Source organism: Canis lupus, chromosome Y (genome assembly GCF_048164855.1).
Source record: "Canis lupus baileyi chromosome Y, mCanLup2.hap1, whole genome shotgun sequence".
Taxonomy (NCBI): domain Eukaryota; kingdom Metazoa; phylum Chordata; class Mammalia; order Carnivora; family Canidae; genus Canis; species Canis lupus.
In genome coordinates, this window is record NC_132877.1 from 2855231 (window position 1) to 2882148 (window position 26918).

General features: G+C 41.1%; 2 protein-coding genes across 2 annotated transcripts; both read left to right on the forward strand.

Annotated features, from left to right (window-relative positions):
• Nucleotides 1-6047: 6047 nt before the first annotated feature.
• On the forward strand, nucleotides 6048-11947 carry LOC140629106 (odorant-binding protein-like). The gene is made up of 6 exons (XM_072818552.1): nucleotides 6048-6125; nucleotides 6607-6746; nucleotides 9879-9949; nucleotides 10450-10560; nucleotides 11417-11518; nucleotides 11925-11947. Exons 1-6 carry the CDS (start codon nucleotides 6048-6050, stop codon nucleotides 11945-11947), a joined length of 525 nt encoding a protein of 174 aa, XP_072674653.1.
• A 6904-nt stretch (nucleotides 11948-18851) lies between these two features.
• On the forward strand, nucleotides 18852-24776 carry LOC140629104 (odorant-binding protein-like). The gene is made up of 6 exons (XM_072818550.1): nucleotides 18852-18929; nucleotides 19411-19550; nucleotides 22709-22779; nucleotides 23280-23390; nucleotides 24250-24351; nucleotides 24754-24776. The coding sequence occupies exons 1-6, from the start codon at nucleotides 18852-18854 to the stop codon at nucleotides 24774-24776; spliced, it is 525 nt and encodes a 174-aa protein (XP_072674651.1).
• The last annotated feature ends 2142 nt before the right edge of the window (nucleotides 24777-26918 follow it).

A 26918-nucleotide genomic window follows, 5' to 3' on the forward strand; every position in this document is an offset into this window, starting at 1 on the left:
ATGTACATCCACAAAAAAATTCTCGTGGTTCTTCCTATATTGTAGGGATGGAGCGTCTGAAGTTTCCTCGGACCGTGTGTGCTGGGTTAACTTGAACCCTTGACATTATACACCTTGAGGCCCACTGTCGTAGGCTATTATACGGTCAACTCACTTGAACCTTCTGTCCTGTTTCCTTCCCTCTAGCTGTGTCACGTGTTGTCTTCCTCATGGAATCAGATCAACAGTAGGAAGAAAGCACTCCTTATTTCTACTCGGCATCATCTCTCTTTCTTCATAAACATGTTTCCTTTTGCCATTTCATCTCTCTCGCTACCATTCATGCCTATTGGGTGTTACTGGATTTCATGTGATTAAATAAGTTGACTAAACATGTGTTCTGTATCTGTGTTTTTGTGCAGATAGTCACTTATTTATAAATACCCAAATATCCACTTTCAATATAACTATCCAGGAATGTATGGCCATGATAGGATCAATATCCCATCAGGGACAGTTTACATTAGGACTAAAGTGCTCTAGAGGTGTCATGAAGAGAGGGAGAAAGAGATCTAAAGCATCGAGAAAGAGGAAATTCTGATGGATATATTAAAGGGATGAGGCAATCTGGTCAAGAAAATGTTCCCTAGATGCATCTAATCCACCTCAAGGGACGGGCATAGGTGCCCATCACTGAGATTTATACTGAGACTGTCCTGCACAACATGAGTCATAATCCAGGGGAAATGCCGACTCTCACAACACCATCACCTATGATCCTGATGAGAAGAACTGAGATTTCTTTACAATAAGATTGTCAGTCATCCAAGGTGGGGCAGCAGCTGAGACCTGGTCAATGCCTAGGGTCATGAAGTCGATGTGATACTTGCAGAAACAGTCAGACTGAGGGCTCAGTTGGGAGGCTGCTAACCTCGTACTTGAGATCTAAGATGTGCCGTTCCATTCAGCTTCCCAGAGCAGTGGACACTGCGATGTGTAAGGAATGGCCATTCCGACTGCAATAGGCAAACTCGTTGATCAGCTATCTGTGACACACAGGTGTTCAGCATTGAAGAGATTAGCAGTCTGGATGCAAACCTTGTTCTGATGGTTGAGCCAGAGTTCAGAGAGCTACTCCAGGCCCAGGAACATAAAATTAGATATAAATAATATTTAAACAATAAATAGTGTTTTTACGTACAGAGGCATAGCCTCCAAATGGGCTGTAGTTTACACATGTCGAAAGCATCAGTAAAGAAGATTATCATGGCTTCTGTTGGAAGTCACAAACATGTCAAGGGCAATGTTTCATTTGTGCTTCTTGAATAAAACAGTGTATGCATTTGGAGTTCTGACTCTGGTTACAAGATTGTGTCTGGAAATGCTGGAGAGTGAAGTAGATCAATCAATCCTCAACCTCATGGGCATGTTGAAAGGTAAGCCTGGGCAATAATGTGTTTAAAAATTGTGAACTATACCACACATACCTATATATCATCGTGTGTGTGTATGTGCATATATACATATGCATGAATATTATGTGTAAAAATTATACATAATTACAGAAATCTGGTAAAAATAAAAGCCAGAATCTGTTTGTTTGTTTTTTTTTACCTAGTTTCTTTCACTTTTTCATGAAGATATGTGTGTGAGACTAATATTAATAAGGAACGGGTGGTTGTCACCACGGATGGTCTGGAAATTAATAATCACAGAAAACATTTAACAAAATGATGGCAACCAAGTGGGCTTGGTTGAAGTCAGTGAGGGCATCGGGACAGAATTCTATATGCATCCTTTAAACTAACTGCCAATAATATTCAAACACCAATGCTGTAAAAGTCTTGGGCAAATGCCTAAATGTTTTATTTCTATGGAAAGCAACGTACAATGTTGTGTTCTCAGGTTGGTCGGGAAGGTAGTTTTAAAGTATGAATATGCAGCAAGGGGATCTAGTTGGAATATGATGATAGAAATTCATGTGCAGGGCAGCCCGGGTGACTCAGCGGTTTAGTGCCACCTTCAGCCCAGGGCAAGATCCCGGAGACCCAGGATTTTGTCCCACGTTGGGCTCCCTACATGGAACCTGCTTCTCCCTCTGCCTGTGTCTCTGCCTCTGTCTCTGTGTCTCTCATGAATATAAATAAATTCTTTAAAAAAAAAAAAGAAATTCGTGTGCGATGCTGTTCAACCGCCTCAATGGTACCTCTCTTGTTGTTTCTTTTTACTAAGAGATGGTATGTTCTTGTTGTGTATGGCTTCCTGACATTAAAATGGTTTATTTGGATGTAATTTTAGACCTTGGTTTCAATAATAGCTGTAGTAGACAGTGGGGTTGCACAATTCTTGCAAATTTCACTATGAGACCTCATGAGGAGCTAGGAGAGGGCTGGAGCCCACCCCCTGTCATATGCCTACAATCATGCAACGAGGAACTTTGCTCTCATTAAGCAACTGCTTAGCTTGAGGGCAAGTCCTGCTCAAAGTTAGGTGGGTTTGGAACAGTGTAAATCTGCATCAGCTGAAGAAGAGGAAGATGTTTTAAAAAGTTTCATTACTTAACAACTGGTGTGGGGGTCAATCAACTGAGGAATACGCGGGCTGCAGAAGCCATATTTTCCGACGGGCCAATATCACTAGAATGCAATAATTTATCACTTAAGATCGACAACCAAACACAGGACCTTTCACATTTGTCTGAAAGGATAAACGACATAAGAACCTGGCTATCAAACCACGAACGTGGAGCGTATGCTGAAAATAACAAAATCCTGATGAAAGAATTCAATGAAGCCCCAAAGAAAAGGAGAGTCCTCTCATGTTCAGTGGACTGGAAGACTCAAAATAGTAGAGCTATTTCCTCATCAAATGGCTGTTTAGATTCCACACAAGTAGTCTTCTGTGGAATTGTCAGCAGGGACTTTGGCTCATCGAGACAAGTTTATCTTACACTTTATAGAGGAAGCCAAAGATCTAGACTAGATAGAGAGCAATGCTGAAAAGGAAGGATGAAGTTGGAGGACTCATGCAACCTATGCTTAGACTTTTCTGTAAAGCTACACCAAGTAGTAGAATATGCTATTGTGGTAAATAGGCCTACACATCAATGGATAGAAGAGGAAATCTAACAATACGCTCACAGAAAATATACCCAAGTGTTACAGAGAAAGCGATTAAAGGAAAAAATAACAGACTTTTCAACAAATTCAGATAGAGGGATTGGAGAAAAACATTACATCTGAATGCAAACCTTACACCTTATGGAAAAGTCAAGTCAGTTTCATCATCTTTACGAGTTTTGAATTCGCATGCAGTACATCTGAAACTAATATTATATGTGAACTGTGTTTCACCTAAATTGTTTTTCAGGATACAACACAATAAACTCCATATAGATCATAAATATGGTAGTCAAGCAAAATTACATCACATTTTTAAAAAGATTTTATTTATTTATTCACAAACACACACACACACAGAGGCAGAGACACAGGCAGAGGGAAAAGCAGGCTCCATGCTGGGAGCCTGACATGGGACTTGATCCTTGAACCCCAGGATCATGCCTGGGCCATAGGCAGGCACTAAACCGCTGAGTCACCCAGGGATCCCCTGCATCACTTTTTATAAGGAAATGTGGAGGAAAACCTTAGGACAGAAGTCATTCAAAGAGATTGCAGAATCAACACCAAAAAATGACAATTTAAAATAGATTCCTCAAATGATCCATCAAAAAAAAAAAAAGTACTATAAGCAACAGGCTTTAGAAAATATTTGCCCATCCCACAGTGACAAGGACATGTATCCTGAGTGTGTAAAGAATTCTCTAAACTCAACAATAGGTAAACAACCAAGAAAACGCAATCAGAAAGGGGGCAAATTACTGCAATATACATTTCATCAATACAAATGCTGTAGGAGATAGGCCAATCACCACTACACACCTAGTAGAATGACTAAAACAACAAATACCGATAACATTTAAACCCGGGGAACAAGCATCAACCCGGGTAGAAATCTAAACTGAAACAGCCACTCTGAAGATTAATCTAGCAGTTTCTGGGTATTTAAGCCAAAACATATTATATATTCTAGCAATCGTACTCTTGTAAGTTTGTCCCCTTAAGGGGAAAAGGGGACACTTAAGTTTACACGTAAGAAAGAGTGCGATCTTGCCATTTGCAACAGTGTGGATGGAGGGAGAGGGTATTACGCTAAGTGAAATAAGTCAGAGAAGGACACATATCATACAGTTTCATTTTATTTTTTAAATTTATTATTAATTGATTGATTTTTTTGGAGCTCAATTTGTCAACATATAGCATATCACCCAGTGCTCATCTCAAGTGCCCCCCTCAGTGCCCTTCACCCAGTCACCACAACCCCCAGCAAACCTCCCTTTTCATTACCTCTTGTTTTCTTCCCAGAATCTAAAATAGAAATGTATGAACAAACAAACCCAAAGCAAGAAAAGGCCCATAAACACAGCAACCAAACTGGTGGTTGCCTGAGAGGAGGGGTTGGGGGATGTGCAAAACGGGAGAAGAGGAGTGGGAGGCACAGGCTTCCTCCAGTTACGGCATGAACACGTTCGAGGGCGAACACGTGTCATGTCAGAATAACCCACGTGTAGGATTTCATAAGTTGAGGAAATAAATTAAAAAAAAATAGTACAAGGAAGTATCTTCTTTTAGTCTCTGGTTCAGTATAACATGATTTAAGGTATCCTTGCAATACCAGAATTTAATCTAAGGGCACCTGGGTGGCTCAGTGATTGACCATCTGCCATTGGTTCAGGGCATGATCCCAGGGTCCTGGGAGAAGTCTTGTATCGGGCTCACAGAAGGGGCCTGCTTTTCCCTCTGCTTATTTCTCTACCTCTGTGTCTCACGTGAATAGATAAATAAATAATCTCTAAAAAGTAATCTAAATACTTTTATTAGGTTTTATGGCTTGTGGTTTTAAAGTGAGAGAAATGTCTCTAAAGAAGCCCAAAGTTGCACATGTGCGTTCCTCTAAGATTTATTATCATTTTGTTTTTTGTCCTTAGCTCTTCCAATCACCTTGAAGATACTTGGGGGCATAATTTGAGCTAGAATCTACTTTTAAAAATATCCTATTCCATGACTGACCAATTCTTACCCCACAGCCCACTCATCATATTCCATAAATGACCAAATGTGAGCAGAGGATTGCAAGATCCATGTTGTTTTCTTATCTTATTTGATTTTTTTCTTATTTCATTTCCATAACCTGTAAGGATGAGGGGCAAGTTCGTTCAATGTTGACTAAACTGACCATGGTAAGAGTTTCCTAAAAGACTTGTGTTTTATCGACCGATTCCCTGGTTTTATTAAAAGGTGTTAAGGACAAGGTAAGACCTCATTTCTCCAAACTAAGCACTTTCCTACGTGCTTTCCATAGATACATAATTACCTGATGTTCATTATAAGTTCAGAGGGACAGACATGCTCAGGATACTGCACACCTTGGTCACTAAAAAAACACCACGGTGGTGTCACCCCCAGCTCACGACTTCAGTGACTTGGAAAGACAGGGCGACCAGATGTCTGCATATTTGCATCTTTGCATTTGCATTTATGTGTTTCCACGTGCCAATGCCCACATGTAGGTCTCCCCATCTTTCTCCAAGTAATAGGGAGCAGTTGTGCTGGGGCAGGAAGGTCATCTCCCTGAAACTCATTCAAGAAAAAGTGACGGTGATGTTTGGTTTTTCCAAGACTGACTGAGAAATGTATCCACGTGACAGGAGATATGCAGGCTTGAGCCAAACAAGACTCGAGGCGGACGAGCTTCTAAATGTCGTTTCTAGAGATACAGGAAAGAGGTACAATATGTCCCGGGTCTGAGACATCCTTGGGATACATCGCAGCCAACCAGGATGTTTATGTTCAGGGTTGCACAATGATCTCGTGTGAAGAATGACAAGAAGTCAAACATTGCCACATCCATAGACATATAGTATATAAAGTGATGAAAACTGAGAATCTCGTCAACAGGTAACCCAACTCTGAGCTTCTGCAGAGGAGGAATCGAGAGGTGCTGGAGACATGAAGATCCTACTGTTGTGTCTTGCACTCGTTTTGGCTTCTGATGCCCAGCTACCCCTTCCTAATGTACTGACACAGGTATTGTGAACACGCTGAGCTGATAAGGTGGTCTTTATGTGTGTGTACGTGTGTCTGGTTTCTGTGGGGAGGGGAGTTTATATGTATATCCAAATGTATGTACTCCAACGTTAGCCGTCTACTTGAAACTCAGAATGCCTCTGTTAATCGTGTCTTTACATATTTCTACTGGATGTGTTCCCTGTGGTCTAGTAATTGCACATTTCTACATTTCTCCTGTAGTATAGGAGAGAATGTGCATCAGCCAATGAGCTGTTGGGGTGGAGGCCTTGCAGTCGATAAGCATGGTTATGCTATTTTAGGAATACGTCGATTTGTGGTTTTGCTGTTGGCTTGGGTTTTCCCAGTATTATATAAATTGTGTGTTGTTCAGTAAAGATACTCTGTGCTGATGCAAAAGAGAAAGGAGAGCCATGATGGCCGATGTTGGAGAAAATGAAAAGAAACTGAGGAAAGTTACTGATGGGAACTTTGCTTTTAGGTTTCAGGACCATGGAAGACGTTGTACGTATCATCCAACAACCTTGACAAGATTGGCGAGAATGGCCCGTTTAGGATTTATATGAGAGGTATCAATGTGGACATACCAAGCCTCAAAATGTTATTCAATTTTTATGTCAAGTAAGTAAAAATAACATAGACTAAAATTGCCTGTCAATGCTTGGCCCTCAGGGGGCATCTGATTCCAGGTTTGCAGTGAAATGTCAGGAGTGAAAGGGTGTGATGGTCTGAGTTCTTTATCAAGTTAGTACACCTTGTTGTTTAAAGACATGGTTCTCATGCTTCTGTGACCATAGGGTTCCTGACTTTGGCTTTAACAGTCTACCCTAAAAACTCACAAGTAGTAATTTTTAATCATTATTACATTGCTAAATTCACCAGAGCCTTTGTTGCTTCAAGTTATTCATTAAGAGACCACTCTACTGTAGGCATGTATTAAGAACTCAGAAAACTAAGAGAAGATGAGGAAACTTCTTTGTTCTTGTTGAGCTTCATTGGTCAAAACAGAGCCCGATAGAGATCTGTAAACTAGTCTCAACACTATACATGAGAGTGAAGACGGGGTGGAATGAGAGCAGCCAAAAAAGGCCAACGACTGCATGCGGTGAGTTCAAAGAACACTGGCACAGGGCAGGTGTAGGGTGCTTCTGAAGGTGGACTGGGATGTTCAAACAAAGGAGCAAGGGGACAGACGTTGGCACCCAGATCAATGGAAAGGGCCTGAAATCAACGAGAAAATTTGAGCACCTGCACACATTTCTCTCTGTGACTCTGTCTCAGACATGGACACACATCCTTGAAAGTTACTGGTACATTGGAGGTAACCGTAAGCACATAGTTTGACGACTCCATCTGCAAATACCAATCATTTCATCCCAACGTTTAAGTTTCCTCAGAAGGTCCCGAGAAGTATACAATGAAGCAAGAGGGATCACTTAATTCAAAGAAATGGAGAGCGTCCGGAAGCACCAAATCTTGCAAACAGATCCACCGCCCATAAGATTAAAACCTGTATTTACCTTGGAGGTGGAGAGTTAAGTCTTACTTTTTACTGTTTGCTGTCCTTTCAATCCTGATAGAACTGCGCTGCTGACCGGTGCTAGCTTAGGAGTTCAAAAAGGAGGCAGTATAGAGAAACAGGAAAGTTTGCAAGGCGGAGGGGGACTCAAGCAGAAAACAAGATGTGAAGGAAGTATTGCATGCCTGGGCAAACCTACTGGCTGGAGGACTGATGCCAGGAAAGGCTTGAAAATAAGGAGAGAAAGTTATTCGTCTGTCAGGTTGGGGGAGACACGGGAATAAAAGGGAGGATGATGTTTCTAATGATATATATCAAAAACCATGCCTTAGAAGGAACGGAATGAAGTCCGTGTCTGAGGATCGCAGTTGTAAAGCTGTAAGTGGGCTCCAAGATGTCACACACAGGAGAGACAGACTGTGAGGAATGAAAAACCGAAAAGGATGAGCATTAAGACATTACAATAAGAGGGTTATGTTTGGAGGGATGCAGTTATAAAAGTACACATGTAACTGATGACGTATAAAACATGTAATTTTGTTTAATAATCTGTAATAATTATATACTCGCCTGCAGTAGAGCCAGCATTCCATTAATAATACTCGAAGGCTTCCCAAAGTTAGTGATGGAAGAATCTGCTGTATATGATACATAATGAGTATAATAACGTGTGCAATGTTAGGTGGTTGTCGAATTGATTATGATAATACATAGGACCCTGGGTGTCTATGTCACATATGCAGAAAATCAAATCACGCACACATCCTGTCTCAACAGATACATAAAGGATTGTCTACAATATACAACACGGTTGGTTATAGGTCATATATGCAGATAATCAAATTAAACAGACCCTATTCCAAAAGATAAATCTGTTAGGATTTATTTATGTATTTATTTATTTATTTATTTATTTATTTAACGAACACCTTATCATCTTTTTGGTCCTGTTTACAGTTTTTGTGTCCGTCTGCATTTTGTGACTTTGCGTGTAGCCTCTGCTTCTGCAAGGCTTCCTGAAGCGCAGTGTACACATGATTCCGGGCTTGCACGTGAAGGATAGTTCACTCATTTCTCACATATGTGGGCACGTACCGACGTTTTGAGGCAACACGTGAAACATTTCTATTTGCGCTTAAAGCCTCCTTCTTCCCTCTGCATTAACTGTCCACCCATGCGGCCACGCAGAGAACACCTGACGTGCTTTTCGTCCGCTGCTCCAGAACTTCACACAGAGGAAGCACACACCCTGCTTTTTCTTTCCTCCTGCTCTCTTTGCTGCCCTTGGGGTTTTTAATATTTTTCGCCACGGCTCCCCATACACGGTAATTTTTGCCATTGCCAAGTGAAAGTACTCCGTACAGTAACAGTGTGTCCGTGGATACCAAGTGAAAGTACTTGTACTTCGTACAAATAACAGTGTGTACGTGGATAATTTTTCCACTTTGGGGTTATTTTGAATCAGTCTGATAGGAATAGCTGTGCGCGAATGTTTGGGTGACGCGGATTGCAGTTCTCTTGGGTTGTGTGGAACTGCTGCATCACAGTACAGGGGCACCTTAACCACAGGAAACTTAAACTGTTTGCTAACTGACAGCGCCTTTTGGATTATCGCCCGTAATAAAGCAGATATTCAATGGCAACATGGTCTTTCTCAACCCTCCTATTGACATTGTCTGTGATTTTATCCAGTGCTGTGAAAGGGAAATGGGATGTCACTGTGGTTTTACTTTGCACGTCCCTAAGGACCCTTGCTCGGACCACGGTTTCCTGTAGCCATCTTCTGTGACATATCTGCTCAAGAAATTGCCGCATTTTAGTTGGATTGTTTCCTCTTTTATTATTTGTGCTGTATGCATTCTTCCTATTTTTCCAAAAATACGTTTTCGTCATATATACTCACAGAGACATGAAAAAAGGTTTCTTATGTGTGTGACATATATATAATTGTTGTATGTAATGTACAAAAAGTTTCCATATATAACAAATGTGTATCACATATATTCATCTATTCCTGTATGCGTCTCTATATCAGACCAGTAGGTAGACAAAGACATCCTTGTGAGGTGATATTTGATCCTGGAAAACCTGTTTCTTTTCTTTCCAATATCACACTGTGTATAGGCACTCGGTGATGCCTCATGCAGGGCCTTGTAGGATTGAAACAAAGAAAATGTTAACCACGGAACAAAGTTGGTTTTCATCCATCCACTTGAAGATTTTTTGTTTTTAAGGGTTGACGGAGAGTGCGTTGAAAACTCTGTTGGGGCATCAATAGGACGAGACAATCTTATCAAGGGTGAATGTAAGTACAAGCGTTTTATTACCAGTGTCTTTTTAAATAACATTGTCACTTTCTTTACTCTCACATGACCTTTCCATTTGCCTGAATCATCAATGTTCTCTTGTTTAATTTTCTCCACTTTGTAACCCTTTTTAACCTAGATTTGGACATGGCGAATTTAAGGGAGAGAAACAGGTCTTGGGGAACTAGGCATTGTAACCAGATAATATAACTAGAGAGAGTTGTCTCAAATTGTAACTAGAAAACATTTTAGCAACACTGGGAGGTGTGAAATGGCTTAGTGCACGTGTGAAATATTTAATTGCACGAAGGCAATGTGCCCCCTATGCTCCTTGATATGATTGTCACGTTCACTGAGCTGTTGAGGGGACGTAGACACCAATACAAGAATGTGGTGACAGTATGCTAACTACACCTTGGGAAAGCCAATCTCAATAAATTAACCAATGCAATATATAAATTTTGTCTAGACTATACATATATATTTTTGTCTCTTACAGATAATGGTGGCAATTATTTCCGAATTATTGATATGACCCCAAATGCCCACATAGGCTATGATGTCAATGTGGATAGCAAAGGGAAAATCACAAAAGTGGCTTTTTTGATGGGTATGTATTACGGCTGACAATTGTCGTGGCCATACAACACATCCACTGTTGGCATTTTCATTGAGAAAGTCAGTACATATGCACATTACTAATTAATCTGCAAAAAAACCTAAGTCTCTAGGTGCCCTACGTCAAGGATCCTGCAATTATTCTAAAACACAAATGTGGAAACAAGGGCTGGTAGCTGTGGGAGCTCTTAAATCACCAGACATTTAACAACAAGTCACAATTATTAAAATTGAAAATTAAAAGAAATTGAGTTTATTAGAAATAGTTTCCTAACAGGTCAAATATTTCAAGTCTTGACTACACACTCAATGAGATGGGTGCCGTGGCCTCTGGGACAGTAGGTGTCAATTGGGAAATAGGCATCTGAGAATGTGGTTTTAATGAAAAACAAACAAACCAACGAAGCTGTCTCCCATACGGGAGACATTACCATTACATCCCATTACCATGGGAGACACGGCTGCTATTGGTCTGGAGGGTGAGAACGGTCCTTCCAATTGCTTTGGGTCCAGAAGCAACATGCATGTCAGATCTAGATTCTGAGGCACAGGCCGAGGTGCAGTCGATTGGATTTCTTGCTGGATTGGGTCCAAGATTCATGGAGTTCCTACTGCGTCCCTGGAGTCCTGCTGCTGATGCTGGACAGTGCACGGCTGTGCAGTTGGACAGGGTTTCACGGCTCTTACCCACCAAGTCAGGCAGCTGACATTGCCACAAGGGCAATATATGGTCATTGTTTGAGACTCCATGAAGGACTAGATTTCCCCATAAGTGATTCTCCTTCTGTATTTAGAAATTCTTGGGGTTTCTAATGGGCATTTTCCACTTTATGCATGCTGATTTCCAGGCAGAGGAGCTCATGTTAATGAGGAGGACATTGCAAAGTTCAAGAAGCTGAGTAGAGAAAAGGGTATTCCAGAAGAAAATATTATATACTTAGGCGATACTGGTAATGTGACTCCCGATATATATTTTCTTGAATCTATCCTTCACTCGATACATAGCTCTGCTCAGGAAAAAAAAAAAACACCTCAATTTCACCTTTCTCTTTCATGAATGATCTTGTATAAAACCTACTATTGAAAAGAAGAAATCATGGGGCACCTGGGTGGCTTGGGTGGTGAAGCTTCCGATTCTTGATTATGGCTCAGGTCATCACTTCTGGGTTGTGGTTGGAGCTCTGCATCGGATGCCATACTTCTGCCTCACCCTCTCATCCTCTTCCTCCTTGCTCTCTCTCTAAAATATTTTTGAAAAAATTTAAATTAAAAAATAGAAGAAATTCTTACAAACTTTGGGAAATGGTCGTGATTGGTTCTTCCTTTTTTCACCTTTTGTATTTGTTTTGTTCCCAGACAACTGTCCCAACCATGAATAACAACAGTAACACCAACTCCCCCTAAATATTGTAAGTAACAATGACCTGTCGTGAGTACTGCTATGTCAACTAACCCAATCGTTTTCCGTAGAGAACATTTTCCGTTACAAGAGCTCATTCTGTTTACCTTGAGTCTGTTGAGGTTGCATATCAGATGGCGTGATTGATGTTAAAAAGCAGTTACGGGGTCAATGCAGCATCATGCAGGGTCATGCCAATGATAGTCATTCAGAGACAAGCAGTGGAGACAGAAGTTGGCAGGGATGACCGAAAAAAGTTGGAGAGCCTCTACCCATGCGGTGTACCACATGCCTTTAAGGCATATTCTCCTGCAGAAGGTGATTTCCTTACAAGGTGATTTTTGAACTTTCTAAAGTCAGGTGAGCCACAAACCACGATGATGGTATAGCCCCAAAGGCCGCCCTGTGTCACTGCTCTTGGGAAGCAATGGAGGATACAAGAGCAATTGGGGACATTAGCTTCCAGGCGACATATAACATCTTGAAGCCACAGAGCTTTTGGAATTGGAAGAGCAGAGTGTCAGTCCTCAAGAGTCCTGTAAAATCATTTTTGATGGGCCATCTCCATGAGCATGCATTCTGAAATTATCCAGTTCCTGGCAGGGAACTTCATCATGAAAGGTCCATTCCAATGTACATCCACAAAAAAATTCTCGTGGTTCTTCCTATATTGTAGGGATGGAGCGTCTGAAGTTTCCTCGGACCATGTGTGCTGGGTTAACTTGAACCCTTGACATTATACCCCTTGAGGCCCACTGTCGTAGGCTATTATACGGTCAACTCACTTGAACCTTCTGTCCTGTTTCCTTCCCTCTAGCTGTGTCACGTGTCGTCTTCCTCATGGAATCAGATCAACAGTAGGAAGAAAGCACTCCTTATTTCTACTCGGCATCATCTCTCTTTCTTCATAAACATGTTTCCTTTTGCCATTTCATCTCTCTCGCTATCATTCAGATCCTGTTTGGTGTTACTGGATTTCATGTGATTAAATAAGTTGACTAAACATGTGTTCTGTATCTGTGTTTTTGTGCAGATAGTCACTTATTTATAAATACCCAAATATCCACTTTCAATATAACTATCCAGGAATGTATGGCCATGATAGGATCAATATCCCATCAGGGACAGTTTACATTAGGACTAAAGTGCTATAGTGGTGTCATGAAGAGAGGGAGAAAGAGATCTAACCCATTAGGAGAAAGAGGAAATTCTGATGCATATATTTACTTATAGGGATGAGGCAATCTGGTCAAGAAAATGTTCCCTAGATGCATCTAATCCACCTCAAGGGACGGGCATAGGTGCCCATCACTGAGATTTATACTGAGACTGTCCTGCACAACATGAGTCATAATCCAGGGGAAATGCCGACTCTCACAACACCATCACCTATGATCCTGATGAGAAGAACTGAGATTTCTTTACAATAAGATTGTCAGTCATCCAAGGTGGGGCAGCAGCTGAGACCTGGTCAATGCCTAGGGTCATGAAGTCGATGTGATACTTGCAGAAACAGTCAGACTGAGGGCTCAGTTGGGAGGCTGCTAACCTTGTACTTGAGATCTAAGATGTGCCGTTCCATTCAGCTTCCCAGAGCAGTGGACACTGCGATGTGTAAGGAATGGCCATTCCGACTGCAATAGGCAAACTCATTGATCAGCTATCTGTGACACACAGGTGTTCATCATTGAAGAGATTAGCAGTCTGGATGCAAACCTTGTTCTGATGGTTGAGCCAGAGTTCAGAGATCTACTCCAGGCCCAGGAACATAAAATTAGATATAAACAATATTTAAACAATAAATAGTGTTTTTACGTACAGAGGCATAGCCTCCAAATGGGCTGTAGTTTACACATGTCGAAAGCATCAGTAAAGAAGATTATCATGGCTTCTGTTGGAAGTCACAGACATGTCAAGGGCAATGTTTCATTTGTGCTTCTTGAATAAAACAGTGTATGCATTTGGAGTTCTGACTCTGGTTACAAGATTGTGTCTGGAAATGCTGGAGAGTGAAGTAGATCAATCAATCCTCAATCTCGTGGGCATGTTGAAAGGTAAGCCCGGGCAATAATATGTTTAAAAAACTGTGAACTGGGCAGCCCCGGTGGCTCAGCGGTTTAGCACTGCCTGCAGTCCAGGGTGTGATCCTGGGGACCCAGGATCGAGTCCCACGTCGGGCTCTCTGCGTGTAGCCTGCTTCTCTCTCTGCCTGTGTCTCTCTACTCTCTCTCTCTCTGCATCTCTATGAATGAATAAATAAATAAAATCTTTAAAAAAAAAACTGTGAACTATACCACACATTCCTATATATCATCGTGTGTGTGTATGTGCATATATACATATGCATGAATATTATGTGTAAAAATTATACATAATTACAGAAATCTGGTAAAAATAAAAGCCAGAATCTGTTTATTTTTTTGTTTTTTTTACCTAGTTTCTTTCACTTTTTCATGAAGATATGTGTGTGAGACTAATATTAATAAGGAACGGGTGGTTGTCACCACGGATGGTCTAGAAATGAATAATCACAGAAAACATTTAACAAAATGATGGCAACCAAGTGGGCTTGGTTGAAGTCAGTGAGGGCATCGGGACAGAATTCTATATGCATCCTTTAAACTAACTGCCAATAATATTCAAACACCAATGCTATAAAAGTCTTGGGCAAATGCCTAAATGTTTTATTTCTATGGAAAGCAACGTACAATGTTGTGTTCTCAGGTTGGTCGGGAAGGTAGTTTTAAAGTATGAATATGCAGCAAGGGGATCTAGTTGGAATATGATGATAGAAATTCATGTGCAGGGCAGCCCGGGTGACTCAGCGGTTTAGTGCCACCTTCAGCCCAGGGCGTGATCCCGGAGACCCAGGATTTTGTCCCACGTTGGGCTCCCTACATGGAACCTGCTTCTCCCTCTGCCTGTGTCTCTGCCTCTGTCTCTGTGTCTCTCATGAATATAAATAAATTCTTTAAAAAAAAAAAAGAAATTTGTGTGCGATGCTGTTCAACCGCCTCAATGGTACCTCTCTTGTTGTTTCTTTTTACTAAGAGATGGTATGTTTTTGTTGTGTATGGCTTCCTGACATTAAAATGGTTTATTTGGATGTATGTTTAGACCTTGGTTTCAATAATAGCTGTAGTAGACAGTGGGGTTGCACAATTCTTGCAAATTTCACTATGAGACCTCGTGAGGAGCTAGGAGAGGGCTGGAGCCCACCCCCTGTCATATGCCTACAATCATGCAACGAGGAACTTTGCTCTCATTAAGCAACTGCTTAGCTTGAGGGCAAGTCCTGCTCAAAGTTAGGTGGGTTTGGAACAGTGTAAATCTGCATCAGCTGAAGAAGAGGAAGATGTTTTAAAAAGTTTCATTACTTAACAACTGGTGTGGGGGTCAATCAACTGAGGAATACGCGGGCTGCAGAAGCCATATTTTCCGACGGGGCAATATCACTAGAATGCAATAATTTATCACTTAAGATCGACAACCAAACACAGGACCTTTCACATTTGTCTGAAAGGATAAACGACATAAGAACCTGGCTATCAAACCACGAACGAGGAGCGTATGCTGAAAATAACAAAATCCTGATGAAAGAATTCAATGAAGCCCCAAAGAAAAGGAGAGTCCTCTCATGTTCAGTGGACTGGAAGACTCAAAATAGTAGAGCTATTTCCTCATCAAATGGCTGTTTAGATTCCACACAAGTAGTCTTCTGTGGAATTGTCAGCAGGGACTTTGGCTCATCGAGACAAGTTTATCTTACACTTTATAGAGGAAGCCAAAGATCTAGACTAGATAGAGAGCAATGCTGAAAACGAAGGATGAAGTTGGAGGACTCATGCAACCTATGCTTAGACTTTTCTGTAAAGCTACACCAAGTAGTAGAATATGCTATTGTGGTAAATAGGCCTACACATCAATGGATAGAAGAGGAAATCTAACAATACGCTCACAGAAATATACCCAAGTGTTACAGAGAAAGCGATTAAAGGAAAAAATAACAGACTTTTCAACAAATTCAGGTAGAGGGATTGGAGAAAAACATTACATCTGAATGCAAACCTTACACCTTATGGAAAAGTCAAGTCAGTTTCATCATCTTTACGAGTTTTGAATTCGCATGCAGTACATCTGAAACTAATATTATATGTGAACTGTGTTTCACCTAAATTGTTTTTCAGGATACAACACAATAAACTCCATATAGATCATAAATATGGTAGTCAAGCAAAATTACATCACATTTTTAAAAAGATTTTATTTATTTATTCACAAACACACACACACACAGAGGCAGAGACACAGGCAGAGGGAAAAGCAGGCTCCATGCTGGGAGCCTGACATGGGACTTGATCCTTGAACCCCAGGATCATGCCTGGGCCATAGGCAGGCACTAAACCGCTGAGTCACCCAGGGATCCCCTGCATCACTTTTTATAAGGAAATGTGGAGGAAAACCTTAGGACAGAAGTCATTCAAAGAGATTGCAGAATCAACACCAAAAAATGACAATTTAAAATAGATTCCTCAAATGATCCATCAAAAAAAAAAAAAGTACTATAAGCAACAGGCTTTAGAAAATATTTGCCCATCCCACAGTGACAAGGACATGTATCCTGAGTGTGTAAAGAATTCTCTAAACTCAACAATAGGTAAACAACCAAGAAAACGCAATCAGAAAGGGGGCAAAATACTCCAATATACATTTCATCAATACAAATGCTGTAGGAGATAGGCCAATCACCACTACACACCTAGTAGAATGACTAAAACAACAAATACCGATAACATTTAAACCCGGGGAACAAGCATCAACCCGGGTAGAAATCTAAACTGAAACAGCCACTCTGAAGATTAATCTAGCAGTTTCTGGGTATTTAAGCCAAAACATATTATATATTCTAGCAATCGTACTCTTGTAAGTTTGTCCCCTTAAGGGGAAAAGGGGACACTTGAGTTTACACGTAAGAAAGAGTGCGATCTTGCCATTTGCAACAGTGTGGATGGAGGGAGAGGGTATTACGCTAAGTGAAATAAGTCAGAGAAGGACACATATCATACAGTTTCATTTTATTTTTTAAATTTATTATTAATTGATTGATTTTTTTGGAGCTCAATTTGTCAACATATAGCATATCACCCAGTGCTCATCTCAAGTGCCCCCCTCAGTGCCCTTCACCCAGTCACCACAACCCCCAGCAAACCTCCCTTTTCATTACCTCTTGTTTTCTTCCCAGAATCTAAAATAGAAATGTATGAACAAACAAACCCAAAGCAAGAAAAGGCCCATAAACACAGCAACCAAACTGGTGGTTGCCTGAGAGGAGGGGTTGGGGGATGTGCAAAACGGGAGAAGAGGAGTGGGAGGCACAGGCTTCCAGTTACGGCATGAACACGTTCGAGGGCGAACACGTGTCATGTCAGAATAACCCACGTGTAGGATTTCATAAGTTGAGGAAATAAATTAAAAAAAAATAGTACAAGGAAGTATCTTCTTTTAGTCTCTGGTTCAGTATAACATGATTTAAGGTATCTTTGCAATACCAGAATTTAATCTAAGGGCACCTGGGTGGCTCAGTGATTGACCATCTGCCATTGGTTCAGGGCATGATCCCAGGGTCCTGGGAGAAGTCTTGTATCGGGCTCACAGAAGGGGCCTGCTTTTCCCTCTGCTTATTTCTCTACCTCTGTGTCTCACGTGAATAGATAAATAAATAATCTCTAAAAAGTAATCTAAATACTTTTATTAGGTTTTATGGCTTGTGGTTTTAAAGTGAGAGAAATGTCTCTAAAGAAGCCCAAAGTTGCACATGTGCGTTCCTCTAAGATTTATTATCATTTTGTTTTTTGTCCTTAGCTCTTCCAATCACCTTGAAGATACTTGGGGGCATAATTTGAGCTAGAATCTACTTTTAAAAATATCCTATTCCATGACTGACCAATTCTTACCCCACAGCCCACTCATCATATTCCATAAATGACCAAATGTGAGCAGAGGATTGCAAGATCCATGTTGTTTTCTTAGTTTATTTGATTTTTTTCTTATTTCATTTCCATAACCTGTAAGGATGAGGGGCAAGTTCGTTCAATGTTGACTAAACTGACCATGGTAAGAGTTTCCTAAAAGACTCGTGTTTTATCGACCGATTCCCTGGTTTTATTAAAAGGTGTTAAGGACAAGGTAAGACCTCATTTCTCCAAACTAAGCACTTTCCTACGTGCTTTCCATAGATACATAATTACCTGATGTTCATTATAAGTTCAGAGGGACAGACATGCTCAGGATACTGCACACCTTGGTCACTAAAAAAACACCACGGTGGTGTCACCCCCAGCTCACGAACTTCAGTGACTTGGAAAGACAGGGCGACCAGATGTCTGCATATTTGCATCTTTGCATTTACATTTATGTGTTTACACGTGCCAATGCCCACATGTAGGTCTCCCCATCTTTCCCCAAGTAATAGGGAGAAGTTGTGCTGGGGCAGGAAGGTCATCTCCCTGAAACTCATTCAAGAAAAAGTGACGGTGATGTTTGGTTTTTCCAAGACTGACTGAGAAATGTATCCACGTGACAGGAGATATGCAGGCTTGAGCCAAACAAGACTAGAGGCGGACGAGCTTCTAAATGTCGTTTCTAGAGATACAGGAAAGAGGTACAATATGTCCCGGGTCTGAGACATCCTTGGGATACATCGCAGCCAACCAGGATGTTTATATTCAGGGTTGCACAATGATCTCGTGTGAAGAATGACAAGAAGTCAAACATTGCCACATCCATAGACATATAGTATATAAAGTGATGAAAACTGAGAATCTCGTCAACAGGTAACCCAACTCTGAGCTTCTGCGGAGGAGGAATCGAGAGGCGCTGGAGACATGAAGATCCTACTGTTGTGTCTTGCACTCGTTTTGGCTTCTGATGCCCAGCTACTCCTTCCTAATGTACTGACACAGGTATTGTGAACACGCTGAGCTGATAAGGTGGTCTTTATGTGTGTGTACGTGTGTCTGGTTTCTGTGGGGAGGGGAGTTTATATGTATATCCAAATGTATGTACTCCAACGTTAGCCGTCTACTTGAAACTCAGAATGCCTCTGTTAATCGTGTCTTTACATATTTCTACTGGATGTGTTCCCTGTGGTCTAGTAATTGCACATTTCTACATTTCTCCTGTAGTATAAGAGAGAATGTGCATCACCCAATGAGCTGTTGGGGTGGAGGCCTTGCAGTCGATAAGCATGGTTATGCTATTTTAGGAATACGTCGATTTGTGGTTTTGCTGTTGGCTTGGGTTTTCCCAGTATTATATAAATTGTGTGTTGTTCAGTAAAGATACTCTGTGCTGATGCAAAAGAGAAAGGAGAGCCATGATGGCCGATGTTGGAGAAAATGAAAAGAAACTGAGGAAAGTTACTGATGGGAACTTTGCTTTTAGGTTTCAGGACCATGGAAGACGTTGTACATATCATCCAACAACCTTGACAAGATTGGCGAGAATGGCCCGTTTAGGATTTATATGAGAGGTATCAATGTGGACATACCAAGACTCAAAATGTCATTCAATTTTTATGTCACGTAAGTAAAAATAACATAGACTAAAATTGCCTGTCAATGCTTCGCCCTCAGGGGGCATCTGATTCCAGGTTTGCAGTGAAATGTCAGGAGTGAAAGGGTGTGATGGTCTGAGTTCTTTATCAAGTTAGTACACCTTGTTGTTTAAAGACATGGTTCTCATGCTTCTGTGACCATAGGGTTCCTGACTTTGGCTTTAACAGTCTACCCTAAAAACTCACAAGTAGTAATTTTTAATCATTATTACATTGCTAAATTCACCAGAGCCTTTGTTGCTTCAAGTTATTCATTAAGAGACCACTCTACTGTAGGCATGTATTAAGAACTCAGAAAACTAAGAGAAGATGAGGAAACTTCTTTGTTGAGCTTCATTGGTCAAAACAGAGCCCGATAGAGATCTGTAAACTAGTCTCAACACTATACATGAGAGTGAAGACGGGGTGGAATGAGAGCAGCCAAAAAAGGCCAACGACTGCATGCGGTGAGTTCAAAGAACACTGGCACAGGGCAGGTGTAGGGTGCTTCTGAAGGTGGACTGGGATGTTCAAACAAAGGAGCAAGGGGACAGACGTTGGCACCCAGATCAATGGAAAGGGCCTGAAATCAACGAGAAAATTTGAGCACCTGCACACATTTCTCTCTGTGACTCTGTCTCAGACATGGACACACATCCTTGAAAGTTACTGGTACATTGGAGGTAACCGTAAGCACATACTTTGACGACTCCATCTGCAAATACCAATCATTTCATCCCAACGTTTAAGTTTCCTCAGAAGGTCCCGAGAAGTATACAATGAAGCAAGAGGGATCACTTAATTCAAAGAAATGGAGAGCGTCCGGAAGCACCAAATCTTGCAAACAGATCCACCGCCCATAAGATTAAAAGCTATATTTACATTCGAGGTGGAGAGCTGTTTCTTTTTACTGTTTGCTGTCCTTTGAATCCAGATAGAACTGCGCTGCTGACCGGTGCTAGCTTAGGAGTTCAAAAAGGAGGCAGTATAGAGAAACAGGAAAGTTTGCAAGGCGGAGGGGGACTCAAGCAGAAAACAAGATGTGAAGGAAGTATTGCAAGGCTGAGAAATGCCTGGGCAAACCTACTGGCTGGAGGACTGATGCCAGGAAAAGCTTGAAAATAAGGAGAGAAAGGTGTTCGTCTGTCAGGTTGGGGGAGACACGGGAATAAAAGGGAGGATGATGTTTCTAATGATATATATCAAAAACCATGCCTTAGAAGGAACGGAATGAAGTCCGTGTCTGAGGATCGCAGTTGTAAAGCTGTAAGTGGGCTCCAAGATGTCACACACAGTAGAGACAGACTGTGAGGAATGAAAAACCGAAAAGGATGAGCATTAAGACATTACAATAAGAGGGTTATGTTTGGAGGGATGCAGTTATAAAAGTACACATGTAACTGATGACGTATAAAACATGTAATTTTGTTTAATAATCTGTAATAATTATATACATGCCTGCAGTAGAGCCAGCATTCCATTAATAATACTCGAAGGCTTCCCAAAGTTAGTGATGGAAGAATCTGCTGTATATGATACATAATGAGTATAATAACGTGTGCAATGTTAGGTGGTTGTCGAATTGATTATGATAATACATAGGACCCTGGGTGTCTATGTCACATATGCAGAAAATCAAATCACGCACACATCCTGTCTCAACAGATACATAAAGGATTGTCTACAATATACAACACGGTTGGTTATAGGTCATATATGCAGATAATCAAATTAAACAGACCCTATTCCAAAAGATAAATCTGTTAGGATTTATTTATGTATGTATGTATGTATTTATTTATTTATTTATTTATTTATTTATTTATTTATTTAACGAACACCTTATCATCTTTTTGGTCCTGTTTACAGTTTTTGTGTCCGTCTGCTTTTTGTGACTTTGCGTGTAGCCTCTGCTTCTGCAAGGCTTCCTGAAGCGCAGTGTACACATGATTCCGGGCTTGCACGTGAAGGATAGTTCACTCATTTCTCACATATGTGGGCACGTACCGACGTTTTGAGGCAACACGTGAAACATTTCTATTTGCGCAGAAAGCCTGCTTCTTCCCTCTGCATTAACTGTCCACCCATGAGGCCACGCAGAGAACACCTGACGTGCTTTTCGTCCGCTGCTCCAGAACTTCACACAGAGGAAGCACACACCCTGCTTTTACTTTCCTCCTGCTCTCTTTGCTGCCCATGGGGTTTTTAATATTTATCGCCACGGCTCCCCATACACGGTAATTTTTGCCATTGCCAAGTGAAAGTACTCCGTACAGTAACAGTGTGTCCGTGGTACCAAGTGAAAGTACTTGTACTTCGTACAAATAACAGTGTGCACGTGGATAATTTTTCCACTTTGGGGTTATTTTGAATCAGTCTGATAGGAATAGCTGTGCGGGAATGTTTGGGTTGACGTGGATTTGCAGATCCCTTGGGTTGTATGCAACTGCTGCATCACAGTACAGGGGCACCTTAACCACAGGAAACTTAAACTGTTTGCTAACTGACAGCGCCTTTTGGATTATCGCCCGTAATAAAGCAGATATTCAATGGCAACATGGTCTTTCTCAACCCTCCTATTGACATTATCTGTGATTTTATCCAGTGCTGTGAAAGGGAAATGGGATGTCACTGTGGTTTTACTTTGCACGTCCCTAAGGAACCTTGCTCGGACCACGGTTTCCTGTGGCCATCTTCTGTGACATATCTGCTCAAGAAATTGCCGCATTTTAGTTGGATTGTTTCCTCTTTTATTATTTGTGCTGTATGCATTCTTCCTATTTTTCCAAATATACGTTTTCGTCATATATACTCACAGAGACATGAAAAAAGGTTTCTTATGTATGTGACATATATATAATTGTTGTATGTAATGTACAAAAAGTTTCCATATATAACAAACGTGTATCACATATATTCATCTATTCCTGTATGCGTCTCTATATCAGACCAGTAGGTAGACAAAGACATCCTTGTGAGGTGATATTTGATCCTGGAAAACCTGTTTCTTTTCTTTCCAATATCACACTGTGTATAGGCACTCGGTGATGCCTCATGCAGGGCCTTGTAGGATTGAAACAAAGAAAGTGTTAACCACGGAACAAAGTTGGTTTTCATCCATCCACTTGAAGATTTTTTGTTTTTAAGGGTTGACGGAGAGTGCGTTGAAAACTCTGTTGGGGCATCAATAGGACGAGACAATCTTATCAAGGGTGAATGTAAGTACAAGCGTTTTATTACCAGTGTCTTTTTAAATAACATTGTCACTTTCTTTATTCTCACATGACCTTTCCATTTGCCTGAATCATCAATGTTCTCTTGTTTAATTTTCTCCACTTTGTAACCCTTTTTAACCTAGATTTGGACATGGCGAATTTAAGGGAGAGAAACAGGTCTTGGGGAACTAGGCATTGTAACCAGATAATATAACTAGAGAGAGTTGTCTCACATTGTAACTAGAAAACATTTTAGCAACACTGGGAGGTGTGAAATGGCTTAGTGCACGTGTGAAATATTTAATTGCACGAAGGCAATGTGCCCCCTATGCTCCTTGATATGATTGTCACGTTCACTGAGCTGTTGAGGGGACGTAGACACCAATACAAGAATGTGGTGACAGTATGCTAACTACACCTTGGGAAAGCCAATCTCAATAAATTAACCAATGCAATATATAAATTTTGTCTAGACTATACATATATATTTTTGTCTCTTACAGATAATGGTGGCAATTATTTCCGAATTATTGATATGACCCCAAATGCCCTCATAGGCTATGATGTCAATGTGGATAGCAAAGGGAAAATCACAAAAGTGGCTTTATTGATGGGTATGTATTACGGCTGACAATTGTCGTGGCCATACAACACATCCACTGTTGGCATTTTCATTGAGAAAGTCAGTACATATGCACATTACTAATTAATCTGCAAAAAAACCTAAGTCTCTAGGTGCCCTACGTCAAGGATCCTGCAATTATTCTAAAACACAAATGTGGAAACAAGGGCTGGTAGCTGTGGGAGCTCTTAAATCACCAGACATTTAACAACAAGTCACAATTATTAAAATTGAAAATTAAAAGAAATTGAGTTTATTAGAAATAGTTTCCTAACAGGTCAACAAATTTCAAGTCTTGACTACACACTCACTGAGATGGGTGCCGTGGCCTCTGGGACAGTAGGTGTCAATTGGGAAATAGGCATCTTAGAACTGTGGTTTTAATGAAAAAACAAACAAACCAACGAAGCTGTCTCCCATACGGGAGACATTACCATTACATCCCATTACCATGGGAGACACGGCTGCTATTGGTCTAGAGGGTGAGAACGGTCCTTCCAATTGCTTTGGGTCCAGAAGCAACGTGCATGTCAGATCTAGATTCTGAGGCACAGGCCGAGGTGCAGTCGATTGGATTTCTTGCTGGATTGGGTCCAAGATTCATGGAGTTCCTACTGCGTCCCTGGAGTCCTGCTGCTGATGCTGGACAGTGCACGGCTGTGCAGTTGGACAGGGTTTCACGGCTCTTACCCACCAAGTCAGGCAGCTGACATTGCCACAAGGGCAATATATGGTCATTGTTTGAGACTCCATGAAGGACTAGATTTCCCCATAAGTGATTCTCCTTCTGTATTTAGAAATTCTTGGGGTTTCTAATGGGCATTTTCCACTTTATGCATGCTGATTTCCAGGCAGAGGAGCTCATGTTAATGAGGAGGACATTGCAAAGTTCAAGAAGCTGAGTAGAGAAAAGGGTATTCCAGAAGAAAATATTATATACTTAGGCGATACTGGTAATGTGACTCCCGATATATATTTTCTTGAATCTATCCTTCACTCGATACATAGCTCTGCTCAGGAAAAAAAAAAACTCAATTTCACCTTTCTCTTTCATGAATGATCTTGTATAAAACCTACTATTGAAAAGAAGAAATCATGGGGCACCTGGGTGGCTTGGGTGGTGAAGCTTCCGATTCTTGATTATGGCTCAGGTCATCACTTCTGGGTTGTGGTTGGAGCTCTGCATCGGATGTCATACTTCTGCCTCACCCTCTCATCCTCTTCCTCCTTGCTCTCTCTCTAAAATATTTTTGAAAAAATTTAAATTAAAAAATAGAAGAAATTCTTACAAACTTTGGGAAATGGTCGTGATTGGTTCTTCCTTTTTTCACCTTTTGTATTTGTTTTGTTCCCAGACAACTGTCCCAACCATGAATAACAACAGTAACACCAACTCCCCCTAAATATTGTAAGTAACAATGACCTTTCGTGAGTACTGCTATGTCAACTAACCCAATCGTTTTCCGTAGAGAACATTTTCCGTTACAAGAGCTCATTCTGTTTACCTTGAGTCTGTTGAGGTTGCATATCAGATGGCGTGATAGATGTTAAAAAGCAGTTACGGGGTCAATGCAGCATCATGCAGGGTCATGCCAATGATAGTCATTCAGAGACAAGCAGTGGAGACAGAAGTTGGCAGGGATGACCGAAAAAAGTTGGAGAGCCTCTACCCATGCGGTGTACCACATGCCTTTAAGGCATATTCTCCTGCAGAAGGTGATTTCCTTACAAGGTGATTTTTGAACTTTCTAAAGTCAGGTGAGCCACAAACCACGATGATGGTATAGCCCCAAAGGGCGCCCTGTGTCTCTGCTCTTGGGAAGCAATGGAGGATACAAGAGCAATTGGGGACATTAGCTTCCAGGCGACATATAACATCTTGAAGCCACAGAGCTTTTGGAATTGGAAGAGCAGAGTGTCAGTCCATCAAGAGTCCTGTAAAATCATTTTTGATGGGCCATCTCCATGAGCATGCATTCTGAAATTATCCAGTTCCTGGCAGGGAACTTCATCATGAAAGGTCCCATCCAATGTACATCCACAAAAAAATTCTCGTGGTTCTTCCTATATTGTAGGGATGGAGCGTCTGAAGTTTCCTCGGACCGTGTGTGCTGGGTTAACTTGAACCCTTGACATTATACCCCTTGAGGCCCACTGTCGTAGGCTATTATACGGTCAACTCACTTGAACCTTCTGTCCTGTTTCCTTCCCTCTAGCTGTGTCACGTGTCGTCTTCCTCATGGAATCAGATCAACAGTAGGAAGAAAGCACTCCTTATTTCTACTCGGCATCATCTCTCTTTCTTCATAAACATGTTTCCTTTTGCCATTTCATCTCTCTCGCTACCATTCATGCCTATTGGGTGTTACTGGATTTCATGTGATTAAATAAGTTGACTAAACATGTGTTCTGTATCTGTGTTTTTGTGCAGATAGTCACTTATTTATAAATACCCAAATATCCACTTTCAATATAACTATCCAGGAATGTATGGCCATGATAGGATCAATATCCCATCAGGGACAGTTTACATTAGGACTAAAGTGCTCTAGAGGTGTCATGAAGAGAGGGAGAAAGAGATCTAAAGCATCGAGAAAGAGGAAATTCTGATGGATATATTAAAGGGATGAGGCAATCTGGTCAAGAAAATGTTCCCTAGATGCATCTAATCCACCTCAAGGGACGGGCATAGGTGCCCATCACTGAGATTTATACTGAGACTGTCCTGCACAACATGAGTCATAATCCAGGGGAAATGCCGACTCTCACAACACCATCACCTATGATCCTGATGAGAAGAACTGAGATTTCTTTACAATAAGATTGTCAGTCATCCAAGGTGGGGCAGCAGCTGAGACCTGGTCAATGCCTAGGGTCATGAAGTCGATGTGATACTTGCAGAAACAGTCAGACTGAGGGCTCAGTTGGGAGGCTGCTAACCTCGTACTTGAGATCTAAGATGTGCCGTTCCATTCAGCTTCCCAGAGCAGTGGACACTGCGATGTGTAAGGAATGGCCATTCCGACTGCAATAGGCAAACTCATTGATCAGCTATCTGTGACACACAGGTGTTCAGCATTGAAGAGATTAGCAGTCTGGATGCAAACCTTGTTCTGATGGTTGAGCCAGAGTTCAGAGAGCTACTCCAGGCCCAGGAACATAAAATTAGATATAAATAATATTTAAACAATAAATAGTGTTTTTACGTACAGAGGCATAGCCTCCAAATGGGCTGTAGTTTACACATGTCGAAAGCATCAGTAAAGAAGATTATCATGGCTTCTGTTGGAAGTCACAAACATGTCAAGGGCAATGTTTCATTTGTGCTTCTTGAATAAAACAGTGTATGCATTTGGAGTTCTGACTCTGGTTACAAGATTGTGTCTGGAAATGCTGGAGAGTGAAGTAGATCAATCAATCCTCAACCTCATGGGCATGTTGAAAGGTAAGCCTGGGCAATAATGTGTTTAAAAATTGTGAACTATACCACACATACCTATATATCATCGTGTGTGTGTAT

Excerpts from the sequence above, each read along its gene's own strand:
- LOC140629106 (XM_072818552.1), top strand. The coding sequence starts at position 6,048 with ATGAAGATCCTACTGTTGTGTCTTGCACTCGTTTTGGCTTCTGATGCC. Across the intron at positions 9,950-10,449 it reads CAATCTTATCAAGGGTGAAT|ATAATGGTGGCAATTATTTC; the intron begins GTAAGTACAAGC and ends TGTCTCTTACAG. Across the intron at positions 11,519-11,924 it reads TATATACTTAGGCGATACTG|ACAACTGTCCCAACCATGAA; the intron begins GTAATGTGACTC and ends TTTTGTTCCCAG.
- LOC140629104 (XM_072818550.1), top strand. The coding sequence starts at position 18,852 with ATGAAGATCCTACTGTTGTGTCTTGCACTCGTTTTGGCTTCTGATGCC. Across the intron at positions 18,930-19,410 it reads TTCCTAATGTACTGACACAG|GTTTCAGGACCATGGAAGAC; the intron begins GTATTGTGAACA and ends CTTTGCTTTTAG. Across the intron at positions 22,780-23,279 it reads CAATCTTATCAAGGGTGAAT|ATAATGGTGGCAATTATTTC; the intron begins GTAAGTACAAGC and ends TGTCTCTTACAG.